This window comes from Rhinatrema bivittatum, chromosome 2, assembly GCF_901001135.1.
Source record: "Rhinatrema bivittatum chromosome 2, aRhiBiv1.1, whole genome shotgun sequence".
NCBI lineage: Eukaryota > Metazoa > Chordata > Amphibia > Gymnophiona > Rhinatrematidae > Rhinatrema > Rhinatrema bivittatum.
In genome coordinates this window covers 493,767,168-493,780,719 of record NC_042616.1, presented here as the reverse complement: position 1 = coordinate 493,780,719, position 13,552 = coordinate 493,767,168, and the positions used below count along the sequence as shown (strand labels likewise).

The 13,552-nt window shown below is 40.5% G+C and overlaps 1 protein-coding gene across 1 annotated transcript in view; it reads left to right on the top strand.

Annotated features, from left to right (window-relative positions):
• The window catches only part of LOC115083340 (collagen alpha-1(XXI) chain-like), a 178,615-nt gene that overhangs the window by 39,747 nt on the left and 125,316 nt on the right, over nucleotides 1–13,552 (top strand). The window contains exons 8-9 of the mRNA XM_029587142.1: nucleotides 214–225; nucleotides 334–420. Of these exons, the coding sequence (XP_029443002.1) occupies nucleotides 214–225; nucleotides 334–420 (99 nt within the window). The remainder of the gene's footprint in view (nucleotides 1–213; nucleotides 226–333; nucleotides 421–13,552) is intronic.

The window sequence follows — 13,552 nt, the reverse complement described above, 5'->3', positions numbered from 1 at the left end:
TAAGTGAAAAGGCCATGTGAAAATAACCCCGTAAGTGCTTAGTTTTGAATATTGACCTCTTAGTGTTTAGGACCCTTAAGGCTTCATTTACTAAGCATTTTTCTAATAGACACAGAGTAGGAAAAAGCCTTGGTAAATCTGACCCTTGGTTTGTCATTTAGAGAATAGCTCACTGGTAATAAATCCTTATTTGTTTGTTTGTTTTTTTAACAGGACAATGAAATGGTAAGGGCATCATGTGTCCTGCTGGAGGAGTGCTAATCTTCACAGTTCATACTCTCAGCTTGATGATAATGCCCTTGAGGTGATGCTTCATTTTATCTTTCTTAACAGTGCCTTCAGCAGCGCTTACAAGCACCTTCTCCTTCTTGTCATTGCCCGAGAGGGCAGCCAGGGTTGCCTGGTGCTCCTGGACCACAAGTAAGGGATTCTCCTGGCTTTTCAAAATGGTTGCTTCAAAGAATGCACTTAAGGATAGGAGAAAAGAAAATAGTATCTAGCATAAATCAATGTACAACTGAAATCTTTTTTTTTTTTTTTAAATCTGATATCTAGGACAGATTGGCATTGTATGACGCATGTAACTCAGCAGCTTTTCAATGTGACCAGTGCAGTGTGCATTACTGTAGCATGCCTTATGTTTGTTTCAAGATTTTATTAAACCAAAAAGAAACATACATATATAATCCCTTTAGGGTACCGGCTTCTGAGGCACCCCCCGAGGGTCCACAATAAAATCAGGCCGATACAGTAAAAATCGCGGGAGAGAGGGCGAGCGCCCGCTTTCCCGGCGCGCGCACAGGCCACTCTCCTGTGCATGCGATTCAGTAAATAAAATTATTCAAATTAGAGCCCGCAGTAAAAAGAGGCGCTAGGGACACTAGCGCATCCCTAGCGCCTCTTTTTGGACAGGAGCGGCGGCTGTCAGCGAGTTTGACAGCCAACGCTCAATTTTGCCGGCGTCGGTTCTCAAACCCGCTGACAGCCACGGGTTCGGAAATCAGACGCCGGCAAAATTGAGCATCCGGTTTTCAACCTGCGAGCTGCGGGCCGATTTAAATTTTTTATTTTATTTTTTTTTAACTTTTGGGACCTCCGACTTAATATCGCCATGATATTAAGTCAGAGGGTGTACAGAAAAGCAGTTTTTACTGCTTTTCTGTACACTTTCCCGGTGCCGAGAGAAATTAATGCCTACCTTTGGGTAGGTACTAATTTCTGAAAGTAAAATGTGCGACTTGGCTGTACATTTTACTTTCTGTATCGCATGGGAATAACTAATAGGGCCATCAACATGCATTTGCATGTTGCGGGCGCTATTAGTTTCAGGGGGGTTGGACGCGCATTTTCGACGCACTATTACCCTTTACTGAATAAGGGGTAAAGCTAGTGCGTCAAAAACGCACGTCCAAACACAGGTTAACAGTGTGCTCCACTGTATTGTATCGGCCTGAAAGTGATTTATATTTGACAGACATTATAATCCCTCCCTTACTTCCCATCCTATCCCCATCTCTCCCCATAACAACAATCAAAATAGCAAAATTCAAATTAAGCAGCTTTATACATCAAAATTTGCTCATACATCAAAGCCTCTTATATTAGGGCTTCCTCTCCTCCCACCATTAGTCCTCCCAACCCACCCTATCCTTGTTTTCCATCTGCTTCATATCATGTTACACAGTCCTCTCTTCAAATTAGTAGAATTGGTTTTTTTTCCACAAGTACACATGCCTTCTTAACAAACAAGCCATCCCCCCCTAGTCTTGAAACGTAAAGGAGGGAAATTGTCAAAAAGCAGTGACTCGAGAGTGGAAGAAACAGGTTATCCCAAGATCTTTGATACATAGGACATTTGTCTTTGGCCAAAAATGCCTTCTGTTTCTATTTATTTTTATTTATTTATTTGTAGGGTTTTATATACCGTTATTCGGTAGAGCCATCATAACGGTTTACAAATCTGCAATTATCATCCAACATATGCAATTATCTTACAATCAAATGGAGTTAACATAGTAGTTGGGAACAGTAGGGTTTTGTGAACAATCAACATATTTTCTTAGTCGTTGAATAACAGAATATTGCGGAGAACATTTTCAAAGAACTTAACGGATCAGTAAATCCGACCCAGAGTGGCAGCATGACGCTTCAGGACACTGAATAATGGCCTGAGTTGCAGTGAATACTAGAACCCAGTTTTCTCTGGAATAGAACCTGTTCATTCGCATAAAACAGAATATATGCCAGCTGTTAAGATGCCAGATATGATGATTTTCTCTTCTTGTCTGAGGCCATTATGAACCAGATACGGCCGGAATGAGTATTTTCATCAGCGAGTCAGCACCCTCCTCTGTGGTGTGTTAGTAAATGTGGGTTCAGTAGGCGCTGAATGCGCAATTGAATAACTGGTTTGGCCATGCATAATTATCATGGTCACTGCTGATATATTTAAAATACTGGCCACATCCAATTTTCTATTTTGGAGCATCCATACTGCTTTCCTACAAATTTTTGGCACGTGCCTAAAGACATGTTTGGAAATCCAGCCTATTCATTAAATTGCAAATGTTGCACTGACAGTTCAGAACTTAATTACTGCATATAGCAATAAGCTGTCAGTGGCATGATGATTTAATCAGTGACTGTTGTTGTACTAAGGACTGAGGTTTTGCCTTGTGCAGTCTATGCAGCACATTAACAGCCATGTCATCATCTGGTCAGAGGATCATTTTGATTTTTTTTAAAAGTGTTTGTTTTATGAGGGGTTTTTCCCACAAAAGTCTGAACACATGGGGCAAATAAAATTGTTGAGTATAGGGTTTATTCTCATTGTTCACTCATGACAGTAGCTCATGATTTTGAGACTCATGAACGGGTTCCCTGGTCTCCACAGCTATGAATTTAACCTTGGCTGTGCAACTGTCAGGTCCACATGGAATCATGGGAACCAGAGGCCTGCCTTTCTCCCTCCAGGCACCCTCCCCCCCAGTCCTCCTCTGGTCTACCACAAGCAGAGGGGATGAACTGCAACGGGATCTCGAGCTGCATCCTCTGAAAACTGGATCTGACATGTTACACGTTGAGCTGTGTGGCTCTAAAGAGTCTTGCGTAGTTCAAAGCACAGACAACAAGGGAGGAAGATGTGATCCAAGACCCCAGCTCTCCTCCTTCTCTTGCTGGTGGCAAGCGAGAGGAGGTATTGGGTGGGGGAAATCAGCTTGGAGGAGTGAGAGGGAGGCTCAGAGGATTGACTTGAGGGGGGGAGGAGTGAAAAGGGGGCTCAGATGATTGACTAGGGAGAGAATTAGAGCGTAAGGAATGAGTTGGGGGGCATGAGAGGGGAAATCATTGCCGGGGGGGGGGGGGGGGGTGAGAGAGAAGTAATTAATATGGGGGAAGTGGAGTTGTGGGTGAAAAAGAGAGGGCCTGTGGGATTATGGGGCTGAGTAGTGAGAACCAGTACTGAGGACGAGGAGGGAAGGAGAGGGGGAATATGTGAGAGAGAACAGGACTGGGAAAAGAGAGGAATTCTGCAATTTCTCCATCCCACCCCTGATCCTGAAACCTCCTTTCTGATCCTGACACTTTCCCTCCCCCTATCCACCTCTTTTCCAATTCTAAAGCCTCATTTCCTCTTCATCCCCAATTCTTTCACTCCATCCCGTCCTTTTTCCCATTCCTCTTCCAATCCTTAGTCCTCTTTCTCTCTCCTCCTCACATCTCTGAGATCCCTCCCTGTGCTGATCTTTCTCTCCCCCTTCCCCCCCACTAATAACAAATCCCTTTTCACTACCCAAAATAAATGATATAGACACACAAGCAAAGTTGGAAAATGACTATTTTTATCATCTAAAATAAAATTTACATTTAATATGCACAAAGTAGCAAATGTGCCACAGAATTTCAGAAATTTTCCTGTAGAATTGTCTAACTCTTGCCACGGAGTGAGCCCCCTAAGCTACAGCAGAAAATGGGGAAGGGGCTGTGATCATGAATTCCAAAAATACTTTTTCCCATTCTTGATTATTAAGAATAAAACGTTTACATAATGGATTGTAATAGGGGTACCAAAAAAGGAAAGAAAAAGATGTCCCGACTGTATGTCACAGAAGAACTGGAACGCTGGCTGATGTAGTGGAGAACAATGAGGGAATTAGTAGTGTTGCCCAACATTCCAAACAGCTCAGAATTCATAGAAGGAGCTGTTACCTAGGGAACCAAGATGGCTTGGGTGCTCTCAGCCCAGTGACATCATCACTGGGTGCTCTCAGCCCAGTGACATCATCACAGAAAGGAATACTGAAAATATTTTCTAAAGAAAAGAGCAGTTGAGAGGCTGAATTTGATGAGAGCAGAAGCTCTGTTGAAGTGCCAAGAGGGCCTCTAAAAATGACAAAACACTTTAAATAAGGAAAGAACTGAAAAAAAAAATGTATATATATAATAAGAGTGAATGTGTTGTGTGAATGAATACTAAATCACACTGTATCCTCTACAGATAAGATGAAGTTAGGCAAGGTTAAAGTTAATATTATGCTGCAATGCAGAGAACTTTTGGTAGCTTAGAGAAGCTAGTGGAGCTGCAGGAAGTACAAGAGAGAGAGAGAAAAGTGAAAGCCATTGAATAAAATAGTAGATGTTATGCCTCTATAATTGATGGAATATTGAGACAGTTCAAGGACACTGCTATACATTAATGCCACCCAGATGCTGCCATATGTTAATGTTTCACAGTGTGTCCTGCCAGTCAGCTATGAGAAGTGGTTAGCTCTCTAACCCTGACCAATTTAGGCCTAGATTCGCCATTCTACCGCAGAATGGTGAATCCAGCGAAAAAGGGGGCAGGGGGGCAAAGGGGGGTGGCGGGCCTGTGAAAGCCGGAAGCCATCGCATCACCGCGGTGTTATCGCTGCCGGCTTTCGCACCCAATAATGCCATCGTGAAAGGTGGTGCTATTGGGTGTGCTACTGGCGACGATAACGTGTCTTATCTTATCGCCGCCAGCGAAGACATCACGGAGTCTGCCCCAACTCATCCCCTCGCCGCCCCGATTCCACACCTAGCAAGCTATTGCACGCGAAAAGGGACTTTTCGCATGCGATAAGCCTTAGAAAATGACCCCCTTAGTTAGTTTGTTACAAAAGGTAACAAACAGATAAAATTTACAGTGTTCGTGTGGAGTGTGAATGAACATAGTTTTTTTTTCAGTTCTATCCTTTTATCTAGGGCTATATAATTATCATTTGTTTTGATGTAGTTAGACTCAGTTTACAATAAGCTGATGGAGAAACACTGAGGGAACTCACACACTTCATAGTCTGCGGAAGATTTTCTGGTGTAGGGAAATAGACTCTCTTTTTGAGTTGTTTAAAGGTCAGGTAGTATGAAGAAGAAACGTAGAAGAAGAAAGAAGAATGAAGAGGAAAAGTTCATCAGAAAAGCAAGGCGAAAAAGGATCAAGATAAAGATGTGTGCGCACTCACCAACACTAGTAGTATCACCAATATAAGTTATAACCAACGATGAGACGTGCCGGCGGCTCTAGCGAGCGCTGAGGACCCCAGCGGGCGCCCAGAGCCCGAACAGAAGAGGGGGTCACCGCCGCAGTGCCCCAGTGACCACCGGGACCTCCAAGGAGGAAATGGCAAACTCTCAAGCCCCTGACTACAGCAAGAACCACAGAAAAGATCTAAACCTGGATAACCCTCAGAACGAAACAAGCAGAAAAACATTTAAAAAACGCAAATACCAACACACTAACTTCACTCACATCAACACTAAGACCTACAGCAGCTACATAGCACTATCATTCCTGCTATTTAACTCACAATCCATAATAAAGAAAATACTCATCATCACCGACCTACTCGACGATTACATGCCGGATTTCATAGCAATCACAGAAACATGGATAAAAAACACAGACACAGTATTAATCAACCAAATCAACAACCCTATCTACAGAACATTTTCAATCCCCAGACCAAAAAAGAAAGGTGGAGGCCTAATGCTAATCATCAAAAAAAACCTACAGATGAAATTACTTACAACTAACACCCACACTCCACTGGAAATTGCACTATTCGACTCAACAAAACTACAAATCTGTCTTATATACTGCCCCCTAATTCTCTGGATCGGAACTGCTCACCACTTATAGAATTCTTCTTGACAAAAATAACTATCAACAAACCCATAATCATCTTAGGTGACTTCAACATACACATAGACACCATTCCCCACTCCCCCACATGTACCTCAATTATTGACGCTCTCTCATCCCTAGGCCTAAGTCAAATCATCAATGGCCCAATGCACAAAGCAGGTCACACACTAGATCAATACATCAGTACTGACATATGGGCTAACCACCAAACAAGGATCACGAATATACCCTGGTCAGACCACGCTATAATCCACTTCAATCTAAATTCAAATTGCAAATTTACTACAATAAAAAACCCACCTAAATCCTTCTCATACCGACCACCCTTTTGCATTGAAACACTTCAAGAAAATTTACAAACAGAACTAACAAATATAGACGTATCTAATACAGAGAACGCAACTTCGTCCTGGCTAACCATCATTAAAACATTAGCAGACAAGATAAACCCCAAGATAAACCCCACGATAAAGAAAACTATAAAAAATCCAAAACACCAGAACCAATGGTTGTTGTACCAAAGGGAGAGAGAAAGGTATGAAGAGTGGGATGTTGCAGGCAGACCCAAAATTTGTACCAGGCAATAGCTCAGTAAAAGGTGAACTAGTGGGTATCTTATTATAGCTCTTATGGTAAGAAAGTATAGGAAGATATTTAATATATGCATTGCACACACATATGCAAGAGAGAAAACTATCTGCTGTTCGCTAGGGTGGGGGTGTGTATACATATATATATATATAGAGAGAGAGAGAGACAAGGCACATGGAGTTGGAATACACAATGATTAAACATTATGTAAAGGTTTTACATAACCTCCCTCCTTTGCAGCGTGACTTCCCTCCCGCTCTCTGTGGCTGAGGTGTAATAATAATAATAATAAGTTTTCAGCTGTCGCAATTGGGTGTGACTAGATTTTATCACAAAGGGGGCAGCTAAGAAGAATACTCTCCTTGCAGTCAGGGCACCTTACTAGGACTAAAGGAATGTACCCACCCAAGCACTCCCTTGGAGGTAGAAGGGAAAGGCAGAGTTTTTAGTAGATGAAAGTAGTTATAAGAAATTGTATTCAAGTGATTCCTTAAGATTTATTTTAAAACAGTTATCCAACAATATATATTCACTTATATATATATATATATATATATATTTATATTATAAAACTCTTTTTCTATATGTTCGATGTTATCATTCTTTGTGTTACTCAATATAACAATCGTTTGTGTAGATGCAACTAAATTATTTTGTTCTCTATGTATTTTAACCTGTAGTTTCTTTCTCTTCCTTCCATTTCTTCGTGTTAACAAATCTACAATTTTCCTGTCTTGTGCCTTAATCTTTGAAATGACATCTTGGGTCAGACTGTAAAATAGAAGCTGCCTCTGACACGCTGCTTCTGTCCTTCTTGGACTACTTCCTGCGAGCCACTGTCTGAGAACAGGATCTAATCCTTTAAGCAAGAGATTGTAGCCATTCTCCTAAATTTAAAACGGTGTACATTGTAACAGTATATTTTGTACTTTCAATGTGAGCACTAATAAGACAAAAGCTAGGCAGGGAATGAAACGGCAGCCAAGAGGTTAGCATTAGCAGAAGACATTGGGCCTGATTTATCAAGGACTTTTGTTATTGGCATAAGATGGAACGATGCCTTGGATAAGGAAGGCAGACAAAGCACTTTTCCCTATTCTTTGCCTATGGGAAAAATCTTCATTGAATAAGGTCTGGGTAAAGAAGTAATATGATGTGGAAAAAAATCAGGGGGAGGAGGGGAAGCGGGGTGGATATTAACTGACACTTGGATTACATATTTCATGGTTGCAGATGGAAACCTCTTATGCTCCAAAAAGGAATTCCCTTAGCAATAGGGAACTTTAGTTGGTCTATAAGAGTCTCCTGCCATAACCCTGATGTCTATACTCTCACATACAGTATATCTGTATAGGTGATTGTAAACATTTCCAAAATATAATAACTGATGGATCTTTGCTGCCCTGGGAACCATTTAAATGATCAAACATGTGGCACATAGATTACAATTGATGGGGCACTGCCTTAGAAAAAAGAGAATTCCAAAAAAATATGTAACTGGTAGAAGTGCATCCATCTGCATTGTATCAAAGCCCCCTGCAGGGGATTATGTGGTTTAATAATATATTTTGTCTTAATGCTTAGGGGCAAAAAGGATGCAGTGGAACCCCTGGAATTGCAGGGGCTGATGGTAAGCCTGTGAGTACTTTTCTGTCATTTATACCCTATTCAGAGAGTGGGATGAACTTCACTTCCAAGTATCATGCACATTAGTGTTCTTGCATGATGCTCCATTTTCTGTTAAAGATAAAAAAAAAACGTATGTCTGATTGCAAAGGTTGTTGTTGCAAATGATCCAACAGCTTAGATACCAGCACTGGGAGAAGGGGCATGTCCCCTACCTGTGTATGGGGAGGAATGAATCCCTCTGGAGCGGACAATAGATGCACAAACTCTCTTCAAGGTGCAGTTGGGGTTTTTTTACACTTCCTTCTTAGAAAATAAAATTGGCATCAATACAAAACAACATCTCTCTTCTTTTCACCCCGGGTATCACCTACAACTCTGGGCCTGATTTACTGAGGCTTTTCTCCCATTCTGTATTTATGGGGGGTGGAGGGGGAAGCTTAGTAAATCTGATCCTTTTTTTTTTTTTTTTTTTTTTTTAATCTTTCATTTCTACATTTCATCCTAAATATGTATGTTTTCCAGGCAGTGCCTTTCATGTGGTCCTTTTTTGACTTTAGAACTCTAGGAGACCATGATGAGGAAAGTAGCAATGACTGGCCAGTAGGTACCTATAGTAATTTAATTCTTGTGCTAATGAGACAAATCAGTCCTTGAACCTTAGGCATCTTATATACAGCAGAGTATGCTTAGCATCAATAGACCAATGTGTACCAAGATAGAATTTCATTACTGGGCTCATTAAATGCTGTGAATTTAACAGCAGAACAGCAGCATGCAGGGTCTGATTCAAACTGCTGGCCAGTGCCTTCCTCCTGATTTTTGCAGCACATCTCTCTCTCCTGGGCAGGAGAAACTTGACATCTGTCTAAGTTTCAACTGGGCTTTTCACATTTCTTATTTTAAACATTGTCATTCCAATATATTTCTCATCTGTAGCTACAGAATATTGTCGAGAGATGCTGTAGGACAGAGGTCCCCAACCCTGTCCTGGGGGCCCACCAGCCAGTCGGGTTTTCAGGATGTCCACAATGATTAAGCATTAGAGAAAATCTGCACGTACATGCTTATTCATTGTGGACATCCTGAAAACCCGACTGCCTGGTGGGCCCCCAGGACAGGGTTGCGGACCACTGCTGTAGGATACCAGCTCCATGTGCATTTTTATTTGTCTTCTGATATTTTATATACTTTTATGCTTCTTTTAAAAAATGTTATATTCAATGGCCTGTTCTTCTGCAGTTATAGACATACAGTACATATATATGTCATCATATTTTCAAATTCTTCACAAAACATTTTTTTACAAGATCTATTCAAATCACCTTCAGGAAGTATTAATCATCTTTAGGATAAGAATTTTTTAAAGTCGTGTTTTTTGGCATATGGTGATTTTACTCAAATTAAACCACATATGTGAAGATGTTTTATGAGCATAACTTTTTCACTTTGTTTTAGCATAGTGGCACAAAGATTTTTTCTAAAAACCTTTTCTAATTATCTGGTTTGTGATTTCCTATATTAATTTTGCTTTAAGACTCTCACATATATTTCTTTTTGGGGTCTGAGGTATAAGTTGCTTTGCATCAGTAGCATCACATGGTGTGGTAAACTTTTCACACCCTGCAATAATTAAGGAGAGAGAGAGAGAGACTATCTATAAGGCCTTCATAGTTGACAAGTATTTGTATGCCTATAGGAGGGTCATTTAATAGCTGGAGGTGAGATGTTGGTGGTGGTTTAGGGTTTAGGGGCCATTTGATCATGTAGAGTGGGACGTACGAACAACACAGTATACCTCGATGAAGATTAGACTTCATTTGGAGTGAGGAAAGTCTCACAAAGAAATTTTGTAGTATGTTATCTCGTCCTAGTACAAAATTTCATCTTTGAGAGACTTTCCTCACTCCAAATGAAGTCTAATCTTCACCGAGGTGTACTGTGCTGTTCGCCATAACGCATTTTGATGAATGACCCTGTGTATTTGCTAATGACATATAGCAATATTCAGAAATATGAGTGACCTGTTATAATCAAATGTGCAATCGAAAAAGTGGTGAATGCTTTTACAGTTTGATGTAATAGTGAGAACACCCTGATTTTTGAAGATAATATACTGGGCCACGTCATGCCTTTTCCATACCTACCATTCCTAAACTGACTGGCAAAGTGCAATAAAAATGAGATTTCAGAACAAAAAAATGGCTTCATTTCAGGGCCTACCTGGGACTCAAGGACTGCCTGGTATTTCAGGACTCCAGGTAAGTACATGCCATTTATATTCTAGCACAACAGAAACTGTGAACATTGTGAACCTTAGGAAGAGGTTCTGAAGCAGGTCATTTCTAAGAAATGAATGCTCAGTGTTCATGTTCATTGCTTGCAATGAAACTGAATATTCTTTGTTACTAACTTATACAGAATAATGAGCACGTAGGTGATATTGTCCAGTGTTAAAATCACAAGGGGGAGGAGCTAAGGACAAGATGCAAAGTCCAGGGCGCTTTATACAACAGAACATTTACAACAAAATGCCCAATGCTAGAGGTCATTATATATCTTCCACTGGACATTATCAGATAAGATAATGCAATGCATTGTTATCTTTAATTTAAAAAGGTATTTTGAAACTGCCATTTGAGCATTCTTTATTTGTGCGGTCATTACCAGTGAATAAATAAACCAGTTGAGTAAATAAATGGCAGCATCAGCCACTCCCATCAAGTTTCCCATAGATTTTTATAATGCATCTCATACACCCGAGTACTCCAATGTGACTGACCATTAAATAATTTCAGCAGCACACATGCAGGTTAAATAGTCTGCACTAAGATAATAATACATCTTGTAAATATCAATGTATCTCCAGTTTTTAATCCCTTCCACCAGTGATTTATTGAATTGTTTTGCTTGTTCCTTAATTTCTGCCTTACCCCTCCCACCTGTATGCCCCTCGATTAATGTACCTTCTCACTTGTTCTGTTCCTGAGTTACCTGTAAACAGATATGATGTTCCATACGAATATCAGTATATAAAAAAATGCTAAATAAAATAAATAAATAAATAAGCTTCTGGCATCTATTATAGCTAAATATGACAGTTCCCAAAGGAGAAAGAATAATTTTATTATTCAAATACAACTATATAACCACAGGGAGACAAAGTGAGGCTGTGTGGCCCTAGGCAAGTTGCTTTCTTATAGTGCTAGTATTCAAATGTGTTCAAGAGAAGTTCTCACAACTTCTGTGGAGTCTATAAAACAATTATACCGTAATCCCTACCTTCTCTGCTGAGCTGCTGTTACAGTGTGTGCATGAATATACCTAGCTGATAGAGAGATATTACTGAAGCTTTAAAAAGTCAAATTCATAAGTACTAGGACCTGGATCACAACAGTCCTGGGGCATAATGCATCATTGCTCAGTTGAGTTAAAAAAGATTATGCTTCCTGCTGATGTTGCATAACTTTTAGATCTTTCTCTGATTTAGGGTCCTCGTGGCTCCCCTGGCCTTCAAGGTAATCCTGGTTCACAAGGAAACAAAGTAAGCAAGTATCTGTTTGCTATTTCTAAGGCATATAGGTGGTAATTTTCAAAGGAGTTACGTGCATAAATGTAACTACTTTTGTAGCAATTTTCAAAAGCCATTTACTCACGTAAAGTGCACTTATACGAGTAAATCCTATGGACGATTCAATGGCACATATTGTAGCAATTTTCAAAAGCCCACTTACTCGAGTAAAGTGCATTTACATGCGTAAAACCCAGTTTTATGCATGTAAATGCTTTTTAAAATCAGACCCAGTTTGTATGATCTACTGCAATTAAACAGTGGCTCTGCTATCAATCTATTATTCTCTTTGCCAAGTTTTCATTTTCATTATGGTTGAAAAAATATTGGGTTATATTGACCAGTTCAACATTAATTTGTCTTTTGTGTCATATTTTTCGACAATATTATTCCTACTGAAAAACTCTTATCCTGTAGTTCTTCTGACTGAGCTCTCAGTAAAAGCAGGTGTATACTGAGGGCCAGAGACACAAGCTCTAACTTCACTCCTGATCTTACAGGACTGCATGGAATTAATGATCAGATGCACTAAAAGGATCTCTCCCATTTCATACATATAGAAATAAAAATGCTTATTTTTTTACGCTTCACCCTAAGATCTCAACTAATGAAAATAGAAGTACAGTAGAATAAGACAGAAAATGTCATATTCAAAATTACAGCCCTCGGTAAATGAAGCCCACAACCCGAGCAGGTGCTATTCTGATCACCCTCTCCCCTTTATTTTTCCAACCACCATTTTACCACCCTCACTCCCAAGGAATTAATGTCACACTATTTGCTCAAGAAAGAATTATTTTATTGGATGTATATGACTGCAGCAAATTAAATCGACACAATCAATGAAATTAAAACACAAAGACTTTCAGCCACCTCATACCAATTAAAACTATCTTAATTAAGGAGTATCCCCTGCCCTAGCCTGAACGCATAGCCCAGAGTATGCTATTTCACACATCGACATTTAGAAGCCCATATTCAAAAGCATTTATCCAGATATCTCATAGGTTATCTGACCAAATGAAGATTGGAGCACTTATCCAACTAGATTCTAGCCGGCTTGTATTTAGCAGAATAAGTTAGGTGCATTCCGGGGATGTAACTGAGAGGACTGGAGTTAGCTGAATAACCCCTGGATGCACTAAGCCGCCATGTTTTTTTGTGGAGGGGACCCAATATCTGGGGGGAGGGTCGCCACAATAATAGGGTCCCTCCCCCCCAAAAAGCATCATGGCAGTATGGTGCATTCTTTTGTCTGACGGCCAAACACCGCTGGACCAAAGGGCAGCAAGCAGTCCTTTAAAGCGATGGCGGCTCCAACCTCACGGGACTACCATTCCCTTAAAGGGTCTCTGGCCAAAAAACAATTGCGGGCAAACAGGGGGGGGGTTGAGCGGAGGGGGGGGGGTCAGTGCTGATCCCTATTTCAACCAGGGCTGCCAGTCGAGGGGCCCCGATTCCCCCATGCAAATCTCATGCAAAGAATGTTATTGTAATAGGGGAGAGTATCTAGGCAGGGAGATGCAAAATATTGTGTGGCTGCAGTATTGAATATACCTTCAAAGTTAGCAGGATCAGTTTATCTGGGTAATTTTGCA